General features: G+C 46.5%; 1 protein-coding gene across 1 annotated transcript in view; it reads left to right on the forward strand.

Annotated features, from left to right (window-relative positions):
• LOC126161301 (caskin-2) overlaps nucleotides 1-26,121 on the forward strand; it is a 1,090,260-nt gene that overhangs the window by 514,338 nt on the left and 549,801 nt on the right. Inside the window, exon 2 of the mRNA XM_049917047.1 lies at nucleotides 13,636-13,722. Within this exon, the coding sequence (XP_049773004.1) occupies nucleotides 13,677-13,722 (46 nt within the window). The 5' untranslated portion in view covers nucleotides 13,636-13,676. The remainder of the gene's footprint in view (nucleotides 1-13,635; nucleotides 13,723-26,121) is intronic.

Here is a 26,121-nt window from a genome sequence, read left to right on the forward strand (position 1 = left end):
AACATTCTCACCGACACCATTTTAGCGCACAGTTTTACTGTGTCTGCTGGGTTCTCCTGTTGTACGCGCAACTGGCCAGAGGGAAGAGTCTCTCGAAGTAACACACACAGTCACGTAAGACTTTAAAGCTGAAATACACGTACCTTTCTAGCTCTGCTCTGCCGTGACTGAAGTAAACACGTGCGGAATTAATTATACAGCTACGTCTCTCGATTGTCGAGTATACAAAGAAGCAGCCGAAGACGCTGACACGTGTGACACGGCAAGTCCGTTGATATCGAAATCTCGGTGCTGTAAGAGCAGTTGCTGCAACACTCGTCGCCTAGTCGCCTCGGTAGAGCTCGGCACTCGGTATGCAGAACCCTGGTACGAGCTCGCCAGAGCGATCACCCAGTGGCCGCGTCCCCTGCAAGCAGAGGAGGAGCTGCCGCGTCCGTCCCCCGCCGCCGTATTTCGTCGTCGTGGTCGTGGTCGTGGCCGTGGCCGTGGCTGCAGTCTCGGCGGGTTGTCGACGCGCTGTCCACCACGACGCAGTACGGTGACAGTCCGTGTTGTCGGCGCCACAGCCAGCATCCTCCTCGAACACCCGCCAAGTGCACGTCTGTCTACATCAGACGAGTATTCTCGTTGTGTAACGCTTGTGGGCAGTATCGCTGTCGGTCACGTTTTCCTCGCCGGTATACAGTGTCGTTTACTCAGACTCCCACTCTGTGCCAGCAGGACACACGACGGAAATACAGTCGAAGTCTGCTGAGAGTGTTGATAGTAGCCTCATCTGGGAGAGGGCTAGTGCCCACAAGTCACATCGGGTACACAAGTTCGAGATCGAGTCACTGATCTGTCAGCTGCCAAATTACTATTGTATTACGAGGGAGCGGTGTAGCCGGCCAGTCGACGGGGCGGGTGTTCGTCAGACGAGATCGAGACGGCTGCGGACGCTGCTGTCTCTGCCGAGGCGCGATACTCGAGCCGGTACCCTGTCAGTCGAGCAGTCTGCGTCGTCACCTGAACCGATCGTGCAGCGGTCGTGGTCGTGGTCGTGGCCGTGGCTGCAGTCTCGGCGGGTTGCGGCCACGCCCTTTCAGCGCCCGTGTCGCGTCCACTCGTCTACCTGCCGTCATTTCCTACGAGTGCCTGGCACGCGCACACCACTCAGGTCAGCGTGCAGGGTCGCACGCCACGTACTACCCGTTCTACGTGCGTTCCGTAACCACTCCAGTCTCCTTCCGACAGTGTCAGTTTTTTCGCATTCTTGTATCTTCATCGATCGATGCCTCTGTCGAGCGTTGCCCGTCGTGCGAGAGAGCAGACCACCACACGGCCTCCACACAGTGGTCAGTGTTGACGTTTCTGTTAGAATTTCCGAACTGTTTTCGTACCAGTTTTGCGCGAGACTGCTCGTCGCAGGTTTTACGTTCGCTCGCGACGCGTCGTGGCCCGGCCTCGCGCGCGACAGAGGCGTAGCAGCCGCACAGCTGGACAGCAGTGGCAGGCGGCGGAGCCGGCCGCCGCTCTGCACTGAGCGCACGGCTCGGGCAGCGCGTGCTGCGCGGAGGCCGCAGCTGCGTCGTCTACTCGGTCCCAGGGAGGGGCCGCAGCCGGTGCCACTCGTCGCTTACCGGTTCTCGGTTACTGCTTGCCGGTCGTTCGTCACTGGGTGCCGGTTATCGGTCCCCGCACGACTTGTGAGTTGTGAACAGTTGTTTGAATCCGAATGCGTGCAACGCATAGCTTCCTCGTCGTGCGAGTGGCGGCAGTCAGCAGGTGACGCCTGGCAGGCCGCACTGTGCCACAGGCGCCTCCCCCACCGCGGGTAGGCCGGCCACCCGTCCTCCATCCGCTGGCAGTAGCGGCCACGCCACTCCCGTTTCGCGCATTGTTCCTACGTTCCAGGTACAGGTTCCGATGGGGGCGACTAGTTGCAACTGTTTTTCATGTATTTCTGCAATTGTTCATCATCCAACAACAACTTCTCTCTCTCTCTCTCTCTCTCTCTCTCTCTCTCTCTCTCTCGCGCGCGCGCGCGCGCGTGTGTGTGTGTAGCTTTAAATGCAGCGAAATATGAAAACGTGATATATTTAGACTAGCCCAGACAACTAGAATCAGGACGCAATACACGTATTTGTGAGGCACGATCTGTAACGATCACGTGGGCTCGGGTGTTGACAAAACAAATGACAGGCTTCGACTCGTCGGTGGGATACTCGGGCACCGCAATCGCTTTACGAAAGAGAGAGCACGAACAGCACTCGTTTGACCCATACTCGATCACTGCTCGAGCACTTGGAAGCCGTATCCTGTTGCACCGACAGGCCACGCGGAGCGTGCACGGAGGACTGCGGTGCGAATGCTGGTCGGCCATCGAGACAGTGTAACACAGGTGTCGGGAAGTCTAACTGACGGGGACTGTAGGACAAAGTGTCCCTTTGACCTCCTGAAAAACTGCTTACGAAACTTCGAGAGCTGCCTTTCGTGGCAGAAGCTGGAAATATTTTCCAGCGCCCTACGTGTCAGCCAGTGAGAGACGGTGCAGGTGAAGTGGGAGTAGTAACAGCTCGCACTCAGGCTTGTTGTTCGTTGTTGCTCGTTGTTCCCGCGCAGTACGTGCTACCGTAGGGAGGTCCTCTGCCGGCAACATCTCAGTCTTTCGGGAGAGTAAAGGTGCAGGTGTAGCTGTAAGGTCTGCACGTATACTTTCATCTGCGACGAGAGCGAAGGAAAAACAAAGTGTAGGCAGTCGAAACGAGCCGTCTTCAAACAATCCTTTGCTCCACGTGGTCAAACGAGGCACGCCTACATCCACTGCAGGTGTTGGAGGGGTGCCCGGCACGCTCCGTTCACTCAGCTGGACGCCGTCCGCCCGCCACAGCCCGGCTCCTGGGGCGGACGAGAGCCGCGGAAGCCCCGTCTCCTTCCTTCACTCGCCGTCAGTGGAAACACCGCCGAATCTCGTGGCAGAATCGTTTCCCGTAACAGACGACTGAAATGGAAGCGCGTTAATACTGTTCACACATTCAGCTATTCTCCCTTAGTTGCTACTGCAGCTATGTTTATCGTCATTCAGTATTGGAAGAGGATACGCAGGTTATTTGCTGCGGTCAGCCAGCCTGCTGCCTCTCGCAGGGGCAGGGACCACCACTCTGAAACCTCGAACCACTAGGCGAACGTACCGTAAGTTAGGTGCAGTGGGCCTTCCCACATTAACAGCGAAACTGCAGCCCTCACCTCGCGCCCACACGGCTGTATTGTGCGGGGAACCACAATCGAGTTCTCGGGCCGACCGATGTAGCGAAACTCCGAAACACTGTTGTTTTATTTTATACGTGAATATCTTGACAGGCTGCTTCCGCGACTGCGTAATGAAACTACGAAGAAGTGAAGAGAACGTGAGCAATAAAATAAACAGGCGTAGGTCTCCTTTATGTAGAAACGTACTTTGTTTAAATACTTAAAAGGAGTTTTTACCGATTTACAACTTTGCACAAGACGCTATACATACCAGAAACCTAGAAGACGCCGAGTCCCTCTAACATCTTTCCAACAGCTAGTAAACAGTGGGTCCGTAAAACGCAGATGCAGGTTTCTTGGGGGAAAGTACGCAATGGTCGTGCACCCGACTGCGTGTCTGAAAACGGTTTCAATTTACTAATCTCCCAAATGCATGTGCAGTAAAAATGACGAATTCTTATAATTTACAGAAAAGTCAGTATCCTCGCTTTCCTGCTAGTAGTGCTGCTGAGCGAAAAACCAAAACTTACCGTCATCTGATGACGGAACAAGGCCACCAAACACAGTCTTAGTTGAACAGCTGAAGTGAAGTGACAAGTTACGTCGTGTTTATTAACAGTGTTTATTGTTCTTTCAACCTGCCGGCACTTCGTTTACCCTACGATTGCCTTTTGACTTCGAACCGACCATTCCCCTGACGTCATTTCAATGACTTTCTGTTCTGCAGGAACTCCATTTACTGTTATTTGTATCGTAACTCCGTGAATGAGTGATGTTGTGGGAAAGATGACGACACTGGAGACGGCCCAAAAGTTGTCTCGCGGCTGCTCCAGCGAGTGCTGTACCTTTCCGTAAAGCTAAACGCGACGTCGTAACTACTGTTTGCCCACAGAGATTAACACCACACCGTCGGAAATGTGTGGAAACGTTCTGCCGTAATACGGCGAGCCGAGTGTCTGCCCTCTCCTCCACAACGAAACATTTCCCAAATGGAAAACACTCGGACTGTCAGTGTCCGTTTTCTTTTCGTTCAGTCTTCAGTCTTCTGACTCGTTTGACGCGGCCCGTCACGAATTCCTATCCCCTCAATTATTTGTTGCGTATATTCCAACCCCTCTGTCTTCCCCTACAGTTTTTTCCGTCTACAGCTCCCTCTAGTACTTGTACGTCATTCCCTGACGTCTTAAAACATGTTCTATCATCCTGTCCGTTCTCCTTGTCATTGTTTTCCACATATTCCTTTCCTTTTCGATTCGGCGCACAACCTCCTCCTTTCTTACCTTATCGGTCTACCTAATTTTCAACATTCGTCTGTAGCACCACATCTCAAATGCTTCGATCCTCTTCTGTTCCGGTTTTCCCACAGTCCATGTTTCGCTACCATACAATGGTGTGCTCCAAACGTACATTCTCAGAAATTTCTTCCTCGAATCGAGACCTATGTTTAATACTAATAGTCTTCTCTTGGTCAGGAATGACCTTTTTGCCAGTGCTAGTCTATCTTTGATGTCATCTTTGCTCCGTCCGTCTGTGGTTATTTTGCTGCCTAGCTAGCAGAATTCCTAAACATCATCTGCTTTGTGACCGTCAATTCTGATGTCAAGTTTCTCGCTGTTCTCATTTCTGCTACTTCTCAGTACCTTCGACTTTCTTCGATTTACTCAATCCATATTCTGTACTCACTTCACTGTTTATTCCATGCAGCAGATCATGTAATTCTTCACTTCCACTAGGGAAAGCAATGTCATTGATATCCTTTCACTATGAATCTTAATTCCAGTCCTGAACCTTTCTTTTATTTCCATAATTGCTTCTTCAATGTACAGATTGAACAGTATGGGCGAAAGACTACATCCCTGCCTTACACCCTTTTTAATCGGAGCACTTCGTTCTTGGTCGTCCATTCTTATCATTGTCTCTCGGCTCTTGCACATATTGTGTATTACCCTTCTCTCCCTGTAGCTTACCCCTGTTATTTCGAACATCGTTCACTATTTTACATTGTCGGACGGTTTCTCCAGGTCGACAAATCCTATGAACGGGTCTTGATTTTTCTTTAATCTTGCTTGCATTATCAACCTCTCTGGTGCCTTTGCCGTTCATAAAGCCAAACTTATCGGCATCTATCACTTCCTCAATTTTCTTTATCATCCCCCTGTATAGTATTATTGTCAGCATCTTGGATGCACGACTTGTTAAGCAGATTGTACGATAATTCTCGCATGTGTCGCGATAATTATCGCACTCGTCGGCTCTCGCAATCTTCAGAATTGTGTGGATGATGTTTTTCCGAGAGTCTGACGGTATATCGCCAGTCTCATACATTCTAAACACCAACGCGAAAAGTCGTTTTTTAGCACCTCCCACAATGATTTAGAAATTCTGATGGAATGTTATGTATCCTTCCGCCTTATTTGCTCTTAATTCTTCCAAGACTCCTTTAAACTCTAATTTTAGTACTCGATCTCTTTTCTGTCGACTTCTGTTTCTTCTTGTATCACGCCATCAGACAAGTCTTCCCCCTCATAGAGGCCTTCAGCGTAGAATCCTCACCTGTCCGCCCTCCCCCTTGCGTTCAGCAGTGGAATACCCACTGAGCTTTAATGTTGCCACCCTTGCTTTTGATTTCACCGAAGAAGGCTGTTTTGACTGAGTCAGTCCTTCCGACAATAATTTATTTTTCGATTTCTCCACATTTTTGATGCGCCCATTTCGCGTTAGATCCCCTATTGTTCCTATTTATTTCACTCCTAAGTGACTTTTATTTCTGTGTTCCTGAATTTTCCTGAACATCTTTGTACTTCTTCTTTAATAGATCATCTGAGGTACACTACTGGCCATTAAAATTGCTACACCAAGAAGAAATGCAGATGATAAACGGGTATTCATTGCACAAATATATTATACTAGAACTGACATGTGATTACATTTTCACGCAATTTGGGTGCATAGATCCTGAGAAATCAGTACCCAGAACAACCACCTCTGGCCGTAATAGCGGCCTCGATACGCCTGGGCATTGAGTCAAACAGAGCTTGGATGGCGTGTACAAGTACAGCTGCCCATGCAGCTTCAACACGATACCACAGTTCATCAAGAGTAGTGACTGCTCAGCCACGATTGACCAGACGTTTTCAGCTGGTGAGAGATCTGGAGAATGTGCTGGCCAGGGCAGCAGTCGAGTATTTTCTGTATCCAGAATGTCCCGTACAGGACCTGCAACATGCGGTCGTGCATTATCCTGCTGAAATGTAGGGTTTCGCAGGGACTGAATGAAGGGTAGAGCCACGGGTCGTAACACATCTGAAATGTAACGTCCACTGTTCAAAGTGCCATCAATGCGAACAAGAGGTGACCGAGACGTGTAACCAATGGCACCCCATACCATCACGCCCGGTGATACGCCAGTATGGCGTTGACGAATACACGCTACCAATGTGCGTTCACCGTGATGTCGCCAAACAGGATGCGACCATCATGATGCTATAAACAGAACCTGGATTCATCCGAAAAAATAACGTTTTGCCATTCGTGCACCCAGATTTGTAGTTGAGTACACCATCGCAGGCGCTCCTGTCTGTGATGCAGCGTCAAGGGTAACCGCAGCCACGGTCTCCGAGCTGATAGTCCATGCTGCTGCAAACGTCGTCGAACTGTTCGTGCAGATGGTTGTTGTCTTGCAAACGTCCCCATCTGTTGACTCAGGGATCGAGACGTGGCTGCACGATCCGTTACAGCCATGCGGATAAGATGCCTGTCATCTCGACTGCTAGTGATACGAGGCCATTGGGATCCAGCATGGCGTTCCGTATTACTCTCCTGAACCTACCGATTCCATATTCTGCTAACAGTCATTGGATCTCGACCAACGCGAGCATCAATGTCGCGATACGATAAACCGCAATTGCGATAGGCTACAATCCGACCTTGATCAAAGTCGGAAACGTGATGGTACGCATTTCTCCTCCTTACACGAGGCATCACAACGACGTTTCACCAGGCAGCGCCGGTCAACTGCTGTTTGTGTATGAGAAATCGGTTGGAAACTTTCCTCGTGTCAGCACGTTGTAGGTGTCGCCACCGGTGCCAACCTTATGTGAATGCTCTGAAAAGCTAATGATTTGCATATCACAGCATCTTCTTTCTGTCGGTTAAATTACGCGTCTGTAGCATCTTCGTGGTGTAGCAATTTTAATGGCCAGTAGTGTATTTCTTGTGTTACCCTTGGTTCTTCGCAGTGACCTTCTTTGTACTTATGTGTTTCTTCCAAACGTCTGTGATTCTTATCCCAGTATTTGCAGCCCCATAGAACTTCAAGCGCACGTTTTCATTCCTTAATATTTCCGTATCCCACCCTTTTACGCATTGATTCTTCCTGACTAGTCTCTTAAACCTCAGCATTGTCTTCAACTGTAATCAGTTTTGCTCTGAGTCTATATCTGCTCCTGGGTACGCCTTACAACCCTGCGTCTGATTTCGGAATCTCTGCCCGACCACGAAGTAATCAACTGAAATATTCTGGCATCTCCAGGCCTGTTCCAACTATACCTCCTCCTCCTCCTCTTCTTGAACAGATTTTTCGCTAAGACTTGTTGAAATTTGTTGCAGAACTCAGTCTTTCTCTTCTCTCATTCCTAGGATCTGGCCCATTTCTGCTCGTTCCCCTACAACCAGCTTCGAATCCCCGTGACTCACATTCTCATCTCCCTCGACGTACCGAATTACCCGTTCAATTTCGTCGTATACTTTCTCTATCTGCTCATCTTTGGCTTGCGACGTCGGCATATATACCTCAACTATCGTTGTCGGTGATGGTTTGCTGTAGATTCTGATGAGGATAATCCTGTCACTAAACTGTTCACAGTAACTCACACTCTGTCCTGTTCATAAAGAATCCTAGTCTCACTATTCCTTTTCCTGCTGCTGTTGATGTTACCCTGTACTCATACGACCAGAAATCAGTGTCTTCTTTCCATTTCACTTCACTGACTCCCACTATCTCTAGACTGAACCTCAGCTTTTCTCTTTTCAGATCTTATAACTTCCCTACCACGTTGAAAACTTCTGACATTCAGTGCCTCGCCGTACGTTGGTTATCCTACCTTTTCCTGATAGTCGCCTCCCCCTTGGCTTGGAAGTCCACTCCTGGAGATCCGAATCGGGAACTAGTCCGTAATATTTTGCCAATGGAGAGGTCATCGTAACACTTTTTTAGTTACAGGCCACATGTGCCTTCAGTGCAGTGATTTGCGTTGCCTTCTGCACCCTCACGCCATTGGTGATTGCTAATTCTGCCGCCTTTAGTGGTAGGGCAGGAGAGTACCGTGAACCTCTGTCCGCTCCTCCGCCCTCTTATGCTGGAAGTCTTCGACCGACATTCCTGGTGAATTTTATTCAAAATGTGGCGAGGTTCGAATCCGGGACTAAGGACATTTTGATTACTAATCAAAGACGTTACCCCTAGATCACGGTAGAGTGCGTACATTAAATGTGACACGCGAAAGAAAGGGCTTCCGTTCTTGCTCTTCTTCATCGGCTGATGGACACTAGAAACATCCGAGTAATACCTGCTCGCTACCTGACGCGTGGCGGCTGTGTCTGCCCTGGGTGCTGTTGCTGGCCGGCGTGTCGGATTTCAAGCGTTCCACTCCAGACGACTACTACACACTGTTTTTGGATGCTAAGCTGCCGACTCAGCCATGGGAACCGAAATGGAGTAGCCGTCGAGTGAAGAAGCACCATCATCACGCGCGGTACACCCGATAGGAAGACTGCACGGCGTTTATTAATACCCGTTTTCTTACTCAGTTTGGGCCTCCTGTGGACTACGTAGTTATCTACTTCTGATCCAATTTCCGGTTTTTCTAATAATTTTGATTTGTGATTACTATGATCCAGTTTCTTGTTTGGTTTCCTCTGGACACGAGATTGTAAACCATTTTTTTGAACTGGGTCTCTGTTCTTCAATCTTAGTCACTTTCAGATGACATCTGATTTCTTGGAGCGAATGTTCTAACCAGATTGGCATAAGACATCATTCTACGATTTCTGATCGTTACATTTAGTTGTTCAGTTTTGTTGTGCCGACCTTCATTACTCGTGTTCTTGTATTTGCCGTTGTGTCTCATTGGCCTCAATATTTTTCTTAGCTTTTTCCTCTCTTTTCCATGTTTACTGTTTCCCTGTCGTAGTCGGATCCAGGTGTTCCGCTGCATATAAAGATTCTGGTTTTACTACTGCTGTAACTGCTTATTGTACGTAGATACCTGCGGTCAACTGAGAGGCCATTTCCAATTTCCTTGTCCTGTATTGAACTCCCCGTCGAGGCTGCACTTCTGTATTACATCACCGAGTCTGTGTTCATGAAGTTTGTCACATGTTCTGTTTTTGCGTAAGATGTTTAGAGACCCATTTTTTTTTTTTACAGTTGTTTTCAAAATGATTTTTCGTGTTGTCATTGCTATGTGTCCGGCCAGTATTGCAACATCGTCGGCAAAGACCAAACACTGAGTTCTAAGAGGTTTGTTTTTGTGACCCAGTTGCACCTGGTCATTTTCTCCAGACTCTGACTTCTTCCATTCTGAGATCACGTTGTGAAGAACACAGTGGAACAAAAGGGGGATACACCATCTTTTGCTCTAGAACCTGTACACGGCTCGAAAGCTTCAGACATGTCTCGAAAAAATTTGGGTTTAGATTGTGTGTTGGTGGATTTACATTTCTCGTTTGATCATCGACACCAAAACATGAATCAGACAAGCGCAGTGATACAGGGCACTGATGCTGCTGTTCCGTCTAACACTCGAGATCTGCTCCACACGTGGTCTTCCCTTCCAAAGTCCGTCTCGATGCTGCCCGATCGTGTCGCCTACCTGCTTCTCTGGACCATCTCGCATGTAAATAGTAACAATGATATCTCTCCGTTTTAAGATTCCTTACCTCAGTCGGTGAGAATGGAACATTTGTAGCGTCACCTTGTTGTCCGTCTGTCTCTTTGTCTCTCCGACCGTTAAGACCGTTTTTCTCAGTAACGGTTAGAAATATGAGGTGAAATTTACGTCACATAGTGGGATCCACGGTCCCTTGGCGCTGTAAGAAAAATGGCTCTGAGCACTATGGGACTTAACTTCTGAGGTCATCAGTCCCCTAGAACTTAGAACTACTTAAACCTAACTAATCTAGGGACATTACACACATCCATGCCCGAGGCAGGATTCGAACCTGCGACCGTAGCAGCAGCGTGGTTCCGGACTGTAGTGCCTAGAACCGCTCGGTCACAACGGCCGGCCGCTGTAAGAAATGTAAGGTCCAAAGTCAATGCAATAAAAAGATACTGCCAGTTTTTGATGTTCGCAAAGTCACTCATCAAAACCTATACGGTACTTCGCTTGACGTAGAATTTTGAAATTTGACAAGAAGCAAGGTTTCACAGTGTAAGTAAAGGAAAGAAATTCAAAAATTGTTCATTTCTAATTATATCACGTAAAAAGTATTTTTTGCGATTACAAACTCACATTCCATTCGTAATCTTTCAAAAATCTCAAAAGCTGCTGTATGGAATTTGATCTGGCTTTCAGTCAGAGGCAGAGTGATAGACGAGGAAGCTTTGTGTGTATAATTTATAAATGTTTGCTGCTAATTGGTCGATCACCGGTGAAGTGCAGTCATCTGCCGCGGTGAAAACGGTCCCTGTCCCGAATGGCGACGACGGGCGTACGCCGCGCCGCGCAGAGCTCCCCCCCTTTCCTGCAGGCGGTCTGCTTGCACTCGCGACTTCAACACCATCTGCAGTATCTCAGAGCCAAGTGATACTCCTAACTGATGCACGACTGCACTCGAGTTGCTTGCAATGAGCGTCCAGCATCTCATAAAGTATCCACTCGAGTGTTACACAGAACAATTCCACATTTGCGTAACAACAGTGGCCCCGTTTACTTCTCTGGAGACATCCGTCAAATCTTATCAGCAATCGCAAAAGGGACGAGAGCGGACGCAGTTAATGGGCCTGCAGTTGCCAATTAGCAAAGCGTGTTAACACAACTCCAAAATTAATAAAATAAATGAAAACTTACAGTAGTATATTCGAAATGACATAACAAATTTAAACGTAAAGCTCAAAATTCTCCGTAAGTTTGGAATTCTCGTCAGCGTCGATGTCGATAACAGGGAAAAATCGTCGGGATCCTCGGTTCTCTAGAAGGTCCAACTGTCCGCTACGTAGTTCAGTCTGTACGAAACGCCCGGAGGGCGAGTCCTTCTCCCACCTGTGCACCTTTTTGTGTAAATAATGAATTAACGAGCACTTCCAGTCCTCTGGAATTTCTTGTCTTATCCACATATTGTGCATTATTCGTTTTGACGCCTGCAGTAGGTTCCCACCAGCCGGTTACCACAACCTTACGAGAATTCCATCTTCATTTGCTGCTTTCTTGTTTTTCGTCCCTCGAATAATTTCTGTTAGCTTCTTCTTTTCTGGTGGCTTAGATTGTGGAAACTTTCCAAACTGAGGGGGCTTCAATAATTTCTTGAAATATTTTAACAATTCGTAGTTTTCTTTGTCGAATAATGCTTTCAACTTTCTCTTTAAAACTAAGATACGCCTCGAGTAGTTTTTCTAATGTTTTGAATTTTCTGTTTGAAAACTAAGATACTCCTTGAGTAGTTTTTTAAACACTTTCTAGAAGTCTCCGAAGTGAAGGATCAAATAGACGGCGTTTATTTATTGTATTACGGAACAGATTAGAGAGAAGTGCTGCCACGTTAACTCCGCGTACCGCACGTGGAAGACGACCGGCGCCGGTCCTCGTGCTCGTCTTTGGAGGCCTGCCGTTCGCTGCTCTACTCGTACCTCATACTGGTAGAAGTGGTAAGGGAGTTACTTATCTGTGTACACAGGCAGCAGCTGCCAACGTCCGGCGTAATGCCAGTTTACGTTCTGTAGCAGCAATTTCAGGGAATACTCAGTTTAAAGTTATTTATACAGACTCTCCACTTAACGTCAAATGTTTCTGTCCATTAAACGGGCGTTTCATGTCCTTTATTTCTTGGAGAGTCTAACATATTCACGTTTTAGCACTACATTGCTTTTTTTTTCAGAAATGTGTTCCAACCGCATTAAGTGTGTCTACCTCTTGCTCTCAGAAACCAATACCTGTAAACTCCACTCTTTATATAGAATGCTCGAGTTTTAAGTAGCAGCTGTTAATTTCTTTCGACCTCTTATCATTTTTTTGCTCACAGAGTTGTAAACGCTATGAGGATGAGACAAAAACGAAGATTTTCTACTCTTATTGCTCCGTACTTCTGCTGCACTTTCGCTGAAAATGTAATTTTTTTTTACTGCGAACCACACATGAGCACGGCCAGTAGTAATGTAGTACGTAATGGCGGCTGTTAAAGGTTTGTTTGTCGTACTGCACTTTCCAGACGCCGTTTTTTAGAACTGCGGTATTCATACAGGATGAACCAAGAGGAATGGTCAGTGTTTAGGAATGTGACAGGAGGCACAAAAGTCCAGCAGACATGGGCTCTGAAATTTATACCGCCAAAACTGTGAGCACTCGTTCATCTACTACACTCTGAAACAAATCTCTCCTCCTGCAAAATGTTTGCTTTCCATATTTTGTGAGGAGATAGTACGGACTAAGTAAAGCTGAAGTTGTCAATAAACTTCCGCTATAAAACGAGTACCTTACGAGCTCTAAGCACTTGTTCAGTAGAAGTGAATATGAATTACTGCTTCAGATCCCATTACTTCTGGACTTTTCTATCCAAGTATGGAAAGCAAAAAGCTTGCGGTATGAGGGATATATTTCACAGTACCGAAGATGAACAAGTGCTCCAACTATGTCCATGTCTACTGGACTCGTCTTGTCCTACCCCTGCGACACCCACACGGAGTAGGCGCACTATTTACTTCATTATGCTACACATTTTTTCCCTGTAACTTATCGAAGGCTTTTTCGAGATAAAAAGAATGTCAAGTACGTCTCTCGATTAAGATCTGCATGTTCTTGGATGATGTTTCACCATAAATACTACATCTGTTGTCGATCTTCCTTTCGGAAACCGATTTCCTTTTTTACTTAATTACCCCTCTGATATTACTTTTAGTCTGGTGTTCTGGATGCTGTCGTAAGTCACGCATGCCGGAGCTAATACCGGCATAATTTTGGCAGCATAATATACGTTTGTAACTAACACAAGCAGTGTGGGGGCGGAAAGTGAATTCTTGATGATGGGCCAAAGGTGTTTAGTTGCCAAATAATGCAGGCAGGCTGCTTTAAAGGCGAATAAAGACATATCATTCGTACCTCTGTTTCTTCTACGATAACATTCACATATCTTTCTTTAGACATCTTGTAATAAAGATGTTTTGCACCTAACGCGTTGTTTTCGTTGTTCCAGGTAAGGAATAATTCCATCGAGCTGTGAAGGCGCCATCCGGGATGTTTGCCAACTTGTGCGGAAATAAGAAAGCAGCCGAGCACAAAGGTACCGTAGTCTTTATTTTCTTTACAGTTGCAGTTGGACTTACTTTGAAGACTCTTTGTACATAAATATTCCGAAATGTTAAGGGCCCAGAGTCATGGAATAAGTCTCCACATATTAAGCGGTAATGCATTTATCTAACGCTGACTCTGTGCCGTCGCTTTTCAGTGTTTCATCTCTTAAGACATAACATGACTTTAGCATAATGCTGTCATTCTTTTCGGAAGTACCAACTGCGCAGGGAAATCATGTCTGAGATGATGTAGCGGGTGTTCCCCATAGATTCTCGGTTGTGTCTGGGTCTGCTGAAGTGGTGTCCCTGAGGAGACTTTCCAGCGCTATCCAGGAACCTCGACCACTCAGCGTTCTCAAAGCGAAACTGTCAACTCCGCAAGGAACTGTAATACATTCGTGGAGGCACCTCATCATAGTCTCGCTGAACTGCTCATCAGGGACGTCAAAAAGTGTCTCCCGCATTTTCACGCCAAGTACTGCTGCAGAAACTTCCTTCCTCCGCCAAGATTCGAACCACAGAGGTGAGCGGGTGTTGGCGACGTCTGGCTCCATCCTGTATTCTATAATGTCGTATATCCTATACCCTAGAACAGGGGCGGGCAGGAATCCTGCACGTGTGCGGTGCACTTGCACGCGTGCAGTTAACAGGTGTTCTGCGTGCACACAGGGGCAAGCTAGCCACCCACTTCTCTCCCCTCCCCACCATACGGTCTCTCCACTCCTTCCTCTGTAATGCGGTTTGTTTCCTAGCTTGCTTTACTGAATGAAGGAATAAGGTTAGTAGGAGTGCTTGAAAGAAATCATGGCTTGAAAGAGTGCCTTTTACCTACGAAACGTTTTATTTAATTATCACAGGTGGAGTTTGCAGTACGTTTAATGCTTGGAACAAAATTTCTACATACAGACAAACGCAAACAGTTACGTTAATTTTCATCACTGATGTTTACTCTTAATCGAGACTTATTAATTTTCATAACAGAAAAAATATCTCAGAAACGTATGTCGAGCCAAACACTGACATTATCTTCGCGGCTTCACGATGGAGACAAGGAAACTCTTGCTGTGAAAAGTCGTGAAAAAAGCCTATTACACGTCTTGCCAAAAGGAACTTGTCTCTCAGACGTGAATTACACTGTAGATCTGTTAATTTCATTTGCAAATTGGGATGAATATCATCTACAGAAACAGCAAATGGTCTCGAGAACCATTCAAACGCTTGGGATAAATATGATATATCCCCTAATCGCTTGAGAAATTCATCTTTTATTGCACTAAGTACGGAAACATATTCTTTGCAATTCTGTTCTCGCACAGTAGACAGAGTAGGGAAATGGACTGTGTTCCCTGACGAGAGCTGTCTTCCCCACAGCTCAAGCTTGCTGGTGAAAGCTTGCACCTTTTCAGCCATTTCACAAATTAGCTGATTTTCTCCTTGTAAACTTGTGTTCAGTGCATTCATGTGTCCGGTAATGTCCACTAAAAATGCAAGGGCGGCAACCCACTCTGGATCTTCTAACTTGGGGTCGTACCTTCCTTTGTCCTTTAAGAACTGATTTATTGGTATTCTCAGCTCAAAACATCTTTTGAGTACATTACCGAGGCTAAGCCAGCGGACTTCACTGTGGTAAGGTATGTCACCGTACTCTTCCCCAATTTCAGCTAAGTATGTGTGAAACTGTCTATGTGTAAGCCCGTGGCATCTCAAATAATTAACTGCCGGAATAACCAGTTGCATGACGTCCCCCAATTTTGCTGATTTTGCACAGAGTACTTCTTGGTGCAAAATACAGTGGATGCTGTACAATTATTCTTCTGTACGCTGTAGCTTTTTTTCTGAGTAATCCAACAAATCCCATTTGTTCCCCTTTCATTGCAGGTGCTCCGTCTGTTGTCACTGACAACAAACGTTCCCAGTTTAAGCCAGCTGAATCGACAGCTTCTTCAACGGATTTTGGGATGTCCGCGCCGGTGGTCGTGCTTTTTAAAGATACCATATCTAAAAAATCCTCTGTTATGTGCAGAGCAGTGTCCACGCCGCGGACATAAATCACTAATTGCGCGGTGTCCGAAATATATGTGGACTCGTCAAGTGCGATAGAAAATGCAATAAACTCCTGCACTGCACTCCTTAATTGACGGTAAACGTCACCTGCCATGGCACTTATACGACGACTTACAGTCCGCCGATAAAGAGTGATGGCTCGAAACTGATTTGCGTTCAGTGGGCAAAGTAAATCAGCAGCGTCATTGATGCACTCCTTTATAAACTCACCTTCAGCTAACGGTTTTTCAGCTCTCGTTATATTAAGCGCAATCTTATAACTTGCACGTACCTCTAGGCTACCATTGTTGTCGTCCTGAAAAATTGAAAACAGTGCTCCGTAAAATGTTGGATGAGAGACACGACGAAAGAAAGTCGCAGATCTCTCGTGACAACAGCAACTTACGTCAGATTCATCTAGTATCGTCAGATCGCTCTTCTTAAGTTCAGTCAATTTCCCCATCCGCTCAGAATCCGACAATAAAATGTACTCGTCCCTGTGAAATTTATTATAATGGCGTTCAATACTAAACTTCCATTGACCAGCGAGAATACTGCCACATATTAAAGATTTCGAATTTTCACGTTTTTGTACAAAGAAAAATTTATTCTCCCATTTCTTTTTAAAAGATAGCAAATCTCCACTTCTCCGTTTCCTTGATTCACTCTGCATTTTCGGGTACTTCAAATACAACGTTCACTACGTAGTGGTCGCTTCGCATCAACGTCCGCAGCTTAGCCTGGTACTACACTACCGCAACAGGCCGGCTGTCGCCACTGCCCCATTCGACGATTGCACGCGAGCAGCACACGTGCAGCGCTGTGCGCTCACGAGCCGCGTGCAACGTTTGCCCGCCCCTGCCCTAGAATGTTCTGATCCTGTATACCACACTAGAGTCATACTGTGTCGGACGTCGTTTTGCCCGGCCGAGCGGGGTAGCGCAAAGGTTACCACACGGGACTCACATTCGGGACGACGACGGTTCAAACCTGCGTCCGATCATCCTGATTTAGGTTTTCCGTGATTTCTCCAAATGGCTTAAGGCAAATTCCGGGACGGTTCCTTCGAAAGCGCACGACCGCTTTCCTTCAGCATCCTTCCCGAATCCGAGCTCCGTGTCTAATGACCTCGTTGTCGACGGGACGTTAAACACTGACATCCTGCTCCTCCTCCTCTTCGTAGAACAGCAACTCGTTTCGCCACGGACTCGGCAAGTCGGCAGACACTCGGCCCTGCTACCTCTGCAGCCGTCCATAATTGCCTAAGCGGATTTTGTGCACCAATTGACCTTTCGATTGTGTCCGGTGCCGGGCGATGTGGGCCGCCAAATCATTCGCTCGAACTGTCGACAATTTTTCTGACATGAAACACTGCCATCCATAAAAATTCCATTATCGTTTGGCTGCAAATAGTCTCCAAGTAGCCGAACTTAGCCATTTACAGTTAGTGATCTGGTCAGCTGCAGCAAAGAAGCCAGCCCATTCAGTGTACATACAGGGCATATCGTTATTGAGCTCGCGCTATGCGTTGTCGACAACTTGGGTTCGTAGCTTTCGTGGAATCTGCGCCACACTCTAACCCTACCGCCAGCCCGTACGGACTGAAGTAGGGACTCATCGGACGAGGCCACGATCTTCCAGTTGTCCAGGATCCAACCGACACGGTCACGAGCCCACGAGAGGCGCTGCAGGCTATGTCGGGCTTTTAGCGAAGCCTCTCGCGTCGATCGTCTGCTGCCACAGCCCATTAGCGCCAAATTTCGCCGCACTGTCCTAAAGATACGTCCGCAGTACGTCCCACATTGGTTTCTGCTGTTATTTCGCGCAGTATTACTTGTGTGTTAGCACTCATTTTCGAAATGGAAAGTCTCGTGCGATAAGCTGCAGCTACCATTCCACGTTCCAAGTCCGTTAACTCCGGGCGTGCGACCACAGTCACGTCGGAGACCTTTCCACACGAATCACCTGAGTACAAATGACAGCTGCGCCTTTTTACACCTCGTGTATGCGACACTGTTGCAATGTGTGTATGTGCATGTCGCTATCCCACGACTTTTCTCACTGCATAATGTCGTGTATCCTGTATTCTGTACTGTCGTATTTAGCAGTGCACAGTTTCCGACCACCTTCGAATCTGTCACTATTACCCTTACTGCATCGAAGACGTTACGTTGTCGTCATTACAGTACAAACCAAAAGGCAGAAGTCTTAAAACATGGCACAGTGTTTGTTTGCTTTTCACCTCGTGAAGACCGTGCACACCGACTGGGACGCTCGGCAATAAAAACTGCTTTCTAAATTTAACTTCAAACAATACATTTGTGTTTGAGTACCAGAACCGATATAATGTGAGCAATGTTGTCAGTGAATCCGGTATCGTCACAAGTAGTCCTCCTTTTGTGTGGGTCAGTTTCGTAACTGCAGCGCCATAAGCTCACTAAACAAAACAGTGCGACTCTGCAAATATACTCCACACCGTCACAGGTTTACTATAGGAAACAGTATCAGAATTCGAATTTACGCAGGCGGAGATTACCAGCAGAAATGAATCACCTGAGTTTTTTTTATTCTTTTATTTTCGCAGCTATAATTTACTATGTATGTGGATCGCACAAGACATCACAATTTGTGCATTTTGATGCCGATGCATCATTAGCAGAGGCCTGACGCTTGCTCCTTTTCCAAGTTCGCTAAACGTGGCACATAGGCACAGTCTTCTGACTGGTTTGAAGCGGCGCCCCACGAACTCCTCTCCTATGCCAACCTCTGCATCTCAGAGTAACACTTGCAACCCACTTCCTCAGTTATCTGCTTGACGTATTCCAATCTCTGTCCTCCTCTACGGTTTTTACCCCCTACTGATCCCTCTAGTACCATGGAAGTCATTCCCTCATGTCTTAACAGATGTCCTATCATCCTGTTCCTTCTCCTTATCAGTGTTTTCCACATATTCCTCTCCGATTCTGCGCAGAACTTCATTATTCCTTACCCTATCAGTCTACCTAATTTTCAACATTCGTCTGTAGCACCACATATAAAATACTTCGATTCTCTTCTGTTCCTGTTTTCCCACAGTCTATGTTTCACTACCATACACTGCTGTACTCCAGATCTACATTTTCAGAAATTTCTTCCTCAAATTAAGGCCGATATTTGATACTAGTAAATTTCTCTTCGCCAGGAATGCCTTTTCTGCCATACTTAATCTGCTTTTGATGTCCTCCTTGCTCCATCCTTCATTGGTTATTTTACTGCCTGGTTAGCAGAATTCCTTAATCTACTTCGTGGCCATCAATTTCTCGCTGTTCTCATTTCTACTTCTTGTCATTACCTTCGTCTTTCTTCGATTTACACTCAATCAATCAGTCCATACTCTGTACTCATTAGACTGTTCATTCCGTTCAGCAGATCATGTAATTCTTCTTCACTTTCACTCAGAATAGCAATGTCATCAGCGAATCGTATTATTGATATCCTTTCACCTTGAATTTTAATTGCACTCCTGAACCTTTCTTTCATTTCCATCACTGCTACCTCGATGTACAGATTGAACAGTAGGGTCTGACATCCTTTTTAATACGAGCTCTTCATTCTTGGTCTTCCACTCTTATTATTCCCTCTTCGCTGTTATACATGTTGTATATGACCTGTCTCTCCCTATACGTTACCCCTACTTTTCTCAGAATTTCGAACATCTTGCGCCATTTTACATTGTCGAACGCTTTTTCCAGGTCGACAAATTATATGAACGTGTAATGATTTTTCTTTAGTCTTGCTTCCATTTTAACCGCAACGTTAATTTCCTGTGAATTTCTTTGCTTAATATACTTCCTTAACATGAATCATACTTGCAGATGTACATCGCACTGAATTTTTCTTGAGGATCACGTCTTACTCAGTCATACGATATCTCCCTTTCATATACACTCCTGGAAATGGAAAAAAAGAACACATTGACACCGGTGTGTCAGACCCACCATACTTGCTCCGGACACTGCGAGAGGGCTGTACAAGCAATGATCACACGCACGGCACAGCGGACACACCAGGAACCGCGGTGTTGGCCATCGAATGGCGCTAGCTGCGCAGCATTTGTGCACCGCCGCCGTCAGTGTCAGCCAGTTTACCGTGGCATACGGAGCTCCATCGCAGTCTTTAACACTGGTAGCATGCCGCGACAGCGTGGACGTGAACCGTATGTGCAGTTGACGGACTTTGAGCGAGGGCGTATAGTGGGCATGCGGGAGGCCGGGTGGACGTACCGCCGAATTGCTCAACACGTGGGGCGTGAGGTCTCCACAGTACATCGATGTTGTCGCCAGTGGTCGGCGGAAGGTGCACGTGCCCGTCGACCTGGGACCGGACCGCAGCGACGCACGGATTCACGCCAAGACCGTAGGATCCTACGCAGTGCCGTAGGGGACCGCACCGCCACTTCCCAGCAAATTAGGGACACTGTTGCTCCTGGGGTATCGGCGAGGACCATTCGCAACCGTCTCCATGAAGCTGGGCTACGGTCCCGCACACCGTTAGGCCGTCTTCCGCTCACGCCCCAACATCGTACAGCCCGCCTACAGTGGTGTCGCGACAGGCGTGAATGGAGGGACGAATGGAGACGTGTCGTCTTCAGCGATGAGAGTCGCTTCTGCCTTGGTGCCAATGATGGTCGTATGCGTGTTTGGCGCCGTGCAGGTGAGCGCCACAATCAGGACTGCATACGACCGAGGCACACAGGGCCAACACCCGGCATCATGGTGTGGGGAGCGATCTCCTACACTGGCCGTACACCACTGGTGATCGTCGAGGGGACACTGAATAGAGCACGGTACATCCAAACCGTCATCGAACCCATCGTTCTACTATTCCTAGACCGGCAAGGGAATTTGCTGTTCCAACAGGACAATGCACGTCCGCATGTATCCCGTGCCACCCAACGTGCTCTAGAAGGTGTAAGTCAACTACCCTGGCCAGCACGATCTCCGGATCTGTCCCCCATTGAGCATGTTTGGTACTGGATGAAGCGTCGTGTCACGCGGTCTGCACGTCCAGCACGAACGCTGGTCCAACTGAGGCGCCAGGTGGAAATGGCATGGCAAGCCGTTCCACAGGACTACATCTAGCATCTCTACGATCGTCTCCATGGGAGAATAGCAGCCTGCATTGCTGCGAAAGGTGGATATACACTGTACTAGTGCCGACATGGTGCATGCTCTGTTGCCTGTGTCTATGTGCCTGTGGTTCTGTCAGTGTGATCATGTGATGTATCTGACCCCAGGAATCTACATCTACATCTACATCCATACTCCGCAAGCCACCTGACGGTGTGTGGCGGAGGGTACCTTCAGTACCTCTATCGGTTCTCCCTTCTATTCCAGTCTCGTATTGTTCGTGGAAAGAAGGATTGTCGGTATGCCTCTGTGTGGGCTCTAATCTCTCTGATTTTATCCTCATGGTCTCTTCGCGAGATATACGTAGGAGGGAGCAATATACTGCTTGACTCTTCGGTGAAGGTATGTTCTCGAAACTTTGACAAAAGCCCGTACCGAGCTACTGAGCGTCTCCCCTGCAGAGTCTTCCACTGGAGTTTATCTATCATCTCCGTAACGCTTTCGCGATTACTAAATGATCCTGTAACGAAGCGCGCTGCTCTCCGTTGGATCTTCTCTATGTCTTGTATCAACCCTATCTGGTACGGATCCCACACTGCTGAGCAGTATTCAAGCAGTGGGCGAACAAGCGTACTGTAACCTACTTCCTTTGTTTTCGGATTGCATTTCCTTAGGATTCTTCCAATGAATCTCAGTCTGGCATCTGCTTTACCGACAATCAACATTATATGATCATTCCATTTTAAATCACTCCTAATGCGTACTCCCAGATAATTTATGGTATTAACTGCTTCCAGTTGCTGACCTGCTATTTTGTAGCTAAATGATAAAGGATCTATCTTTCTGTGTATTCGCAGCACATTACACTTGTCTACATTGAGATTCAGTTGCCATTCCCTGCACCATGCGTCAATTCGCTGCAGATCCTCCTGCATTTCAGTACAATTTTCCATTGTTACAACCTCTCGATACACCACAGCATCATCTGCAAAAAGCCTCAGTGAACTTCCGACGTCATCCACCAGGTCATTTATGTATATTGTGAATAGCAACGGTCCTATGACACTCGCCTGCGGCACACCTGAAATTACTCTTACTTCGGAAGACTTCTCTCCATTGAGAATAACATGCTGCGTCCTGTTATCTAGGAACTCCTCAATCCAATCACACAATTGGTCTGATAGTCCATATGCTCTTACTTTGTTCAATAAACGACTGTGGGGAACTGTATCGAACGCCTTGCGGAAGTCAAGAAACACGGCATCTACCTGTGAACCCGTGTCTATGGCCCTCTGAGTCTCGTGGACGAATAGCGCGAGCTGGGTTTCACATGACCGTCATAAAGTTTCCCCTTCCTGGGACAATGAATTCACGGTGTTCTTATTTCAATTTCCAGGAGTGTATTATCACTCTGATATGCAAAGGGTGTTCCAGAACTTATGGTCCATATTCAGGGATAAGACAGGAATGATCATTCAAAACAAAAAAGTCAAATAAACATGGGCACTAAAGCGCATGTCTTAAGAGCTATGAGCGATTCTTGGTCCTCGATACTGTGAAACAAATCTCTTCTACTGCAAGCTCTTTGTTTTCCATATTTTGGGAAGTAGTAGTATAGACCAAAACAAGGAAAAAATCTTCAGTAAACGTGTGCTCTAAAATGCGTTCCTTAAAAGTTATGAACACTAGTTCATTAGAAGAGATGTCTTTCAAAGTAGCGAACATGAACAAGTACTCATAACTTTTAAGGTATGCATTTTAGAGCACACGTTTACTGAAGATTTTTTCCTTGTTTTGGTCTATACTACTACTTCCCAAAATATGGAAAACAAAGAGCTTGCAGTAGAAGAGATTTGTTTCACAGTATCGAAGATCAAGAATTCCTTATAGCTCTTAAGACATGCGCTTTAGTGCCCATATTTACTTGACTTTTTTGTTTCAAATGATCATTCCTGTCGCATCCCTGAATATTGACCATAAGTTCTGGAACACCCTATTACTTGTTTCCATTTAAGCGGTACAAACGAACAAAATACATTTATAAATTTCGAACCTTGCAGTTTCTTACAACAGTCGAAACACAATAATCTTGATGATGCAACCCAAGGTTACCTCAAAAGGAAGTCGTATGTGAGTTGAAATGTGTCAGCATAATAGTGTTAATATGTATATATGTGTTTCGTGTTGTAATCGTTTTGATCGTGTAAATGAGGTTGAAATTGGTTAACCAGCTAAGCACTCGCCGTGGCGAGTGTCGAGAAACCTGTGAAAAACCACTCCTGGGTTGGCTGGCAAGAGCGATTCGAAAGGACGGGGAATCAAGTCGAGACGGCTCTGGCCTTTCCAAGTCTGGCACACAGCAAGCAGACACGTTTTAAAAATAGTACCTTATAACTGATCAGCTGAAATACACTGCACCAATGTTGAAATGAGCTACGACCGTACTCGCTCAGTGTTACTGGAAGCACAAATATATTTCGGTTAAGTAGCGTAGGAGAAAGTTAGATTTTTGCAGGATTGCGTTTTCCCGGATTTGTCCTAGTTTTGAGGACGTCCATAGGCGTACTCGACTGATTTTTATACTACTATCCCGGGCAAACCCGGACGAGTTTTGTGTGTGGGAAAATTCGATTGCTTGGAAATAAATAGATTGTAATAAATATTAGTTAAAAGTCATTAAAACGGCGCGAATTGGTTTCTTTGTTTCATTGAATTAAAAACCCAGAGTCAAGCATGCTTAGATGCTCTCCTATACACATACACGACATTGCAAAATGATCTTTACAGCTTCGACCACGTATATTTCCGAAATGGGAATAGGTAAGAAGGCGCGGTTTGCGGCATAATGTTCACACACACCTAAAGGTGTTTTTTTTCCTTGTTTTCGTGTGTTAGTTATTGACTGGTCACCCACCAGCACTTGGCACAGTGTGTGGCCAGATCTGAAACCCAGCTCCTGCGGAGGCCTTTCTTTCTTTCTTTCCTTCTTTCTCTGTGGGACCTGCAGAAACTGTGAGCGGCAGAAGCACGTGTTGGCGCGGACGACACGGAAGGTCGGACGTGGAACTGGAATGTCGCATAGACATCCATTGTGCTTCAAATGGCGCGCACACTTAAGGTGACCATCCGCCCCCTGCTTTTTTTCGTGACAGTCACTATTTTTTTAAGTTTGTCCCGATTTTTTCAGAAGTAATTCAGGACTTATTTGTTTCGGATTTAACAATTATGAAATGATTTATCCCAAATTAAATGTTCAGTTTAGCTGTATCAGTATGCTGGTACTGAAAGCTATTTTCCCAAATAAGTAATGTGTGGAGCAGCGACAAAAAACAGCTTGTTGTAGAAACTACGAAAGCAATGTTAGTGACCACAGTGAATTATGAAGAAGCCTGAGTCCCTTAGTCAGCCATAGTGCCAAAAGTGTCAGTGTCGTCGTAACTGCCATCTGCTCCACATCTGCTGTGCAGCGAGCTACGTTAATTTAAGTATTAACTGTATTTTTCTTACTTGTCACTTCTTCTTCCGTGTGTTTTTGCTTTTAGGAAGCATTATTTTCGAGTACTAGTAATAGTGTTCCATAGATTTCGTGTTTGTTTTGAATACAGAGAGAGTCCCTTTAGTCAGCCATAGTGCCAGTAGTGCTAGTGTCTGTTTTGAATACAGTCCAGAGACAGGTAGTGCTTATTTTCATAGTTTTCAACAAGAAGTGTCTAGCAACCACAGTTTAGTCAACTATCAGCCGCCTTAAGTGAATTAGCAGTTAAAAGTTGATCAACTCTATACAGTAAACTGATTTCTTAGGATGGATAGGATGTGTGACTGCTGTGTACGAACAGCTGAGCGTGTTGATGGCCGCGGTCAGCCGTCTTCAGGCTGCTGCCTCGGAGTGTAGCGGCAGTGGGGAGTCTGGTGCGTCGCATGGTACACCCCAGGTGTTACGTGCTTCACCCACGGTCCCTACTGTCGAGACATCTGCGCGTTCGCGTCGCATAGGCGAAGGGTCAGTGTGGACGCTGGCCGTGTGGCATCGCGCGCTCTGCCTGTTAGAGGACATGTGGCCGCTCCTTCAGCATCCCCCGTACAGCAAGAAGTAAAAGGAAAGGAAAACGATGCACGTTCACACTTAGTTGAAAACCACTTTGCTAACAATGGTGACTGCATGTAAGTGGCACAGTAAAAGGAGTCCTATGGGTCCGTCGTTCAGTTTCTTCGTCACATATCGGATTTGTTCGGAAGACTTCGTGTCGACTTCCGCGGTTTTTCATTTCTGCCAGCGCCAGCAGTTGCAGTTTCTGTTGGCAGCCGCGATCGCCGATTACGTCTGTATTTCCCCCCACACGTCTCCACCCACCGTGAAGGCCAGTCTTATCGTATGGATGTTTGTTCATCAACAACTGTTTCTGGAGAACGCCGATGTGAAGAACAGTAGTTGGTGTGCTGTTTCTTCACATCGGAAATCTTGTTGTTCCATTCATACCGCCGCCAACCTCCCCCCCCCCCCCCCCCCCAGTGCAATCGGACTTCTTTTGTGCCACATATACTTATTCACACAGTTAAAGAGAAAGATTGGACGTGATGGAAGCTCAAGAAGTACGAGCAGTAACACACCTTCATCATCATCATTTAAGACTGATTATGCCTTTCAGCGTTCAGTCTGGAGCATAGTCCACCTTATAAAATTTCTCCGTGATCCCCTATTCAGTGTTAACATAGGTGCCTCTTCTGATGTTAAACCTATTACTTCAAAATCATTCTTAACCGAATCCAGGTACCTTCTCCTGGGTCTGCCCCGACTCCTCCTACCCTCCACTGCTGAACTCATGAGTCTCTTGGGTAACCTTGCTTCTCCCATGCGCGTAACATGACCCCACCATCTAAGCCTGTTCGCCCTGACTGCTACATCTATAGAGTTCATTCCCAGTTTTTCTTTGATTTCCTCATTGTGGACACCCTCCTGCCATTGTTCCCATCTACTAGTACCTGCAATCATCCTAGCTACTTTCATATCCGTAACCTCAACCTTGTTGATAAGGTAACCTGCATCCACCCAGCTTTCGCTCCCATACAACAAAATTGGTCGAAAGATTGAACGGTGGACAGATAACTTAGTCTTGGTACTGACTTCCTTTTTGCAGAAGAGAGTAGATCGTAGCTGAGCACTCACTGCATTACCTTTGCTACACCTCGCTTCCAGTTCTTTCACTATGTTGCCATCCTGTGAGAATATGCATCCTAAGT

Source organism: Schistocerca cancellata, chromosome 2, assembly GCF_023864275.1.
Source record: "Schistocerca cancellata isolate TAMUIC-IGC-003103 chromosome 2, iqSchCanc2.1, whole genome shotgun sequence".
Lineage (NCBI taxonomy): Eukaryota > Metazoa > Arthropoda > Insecta > Orthoptera > Acrididae > Schistocerca > Schistocerca cancellata.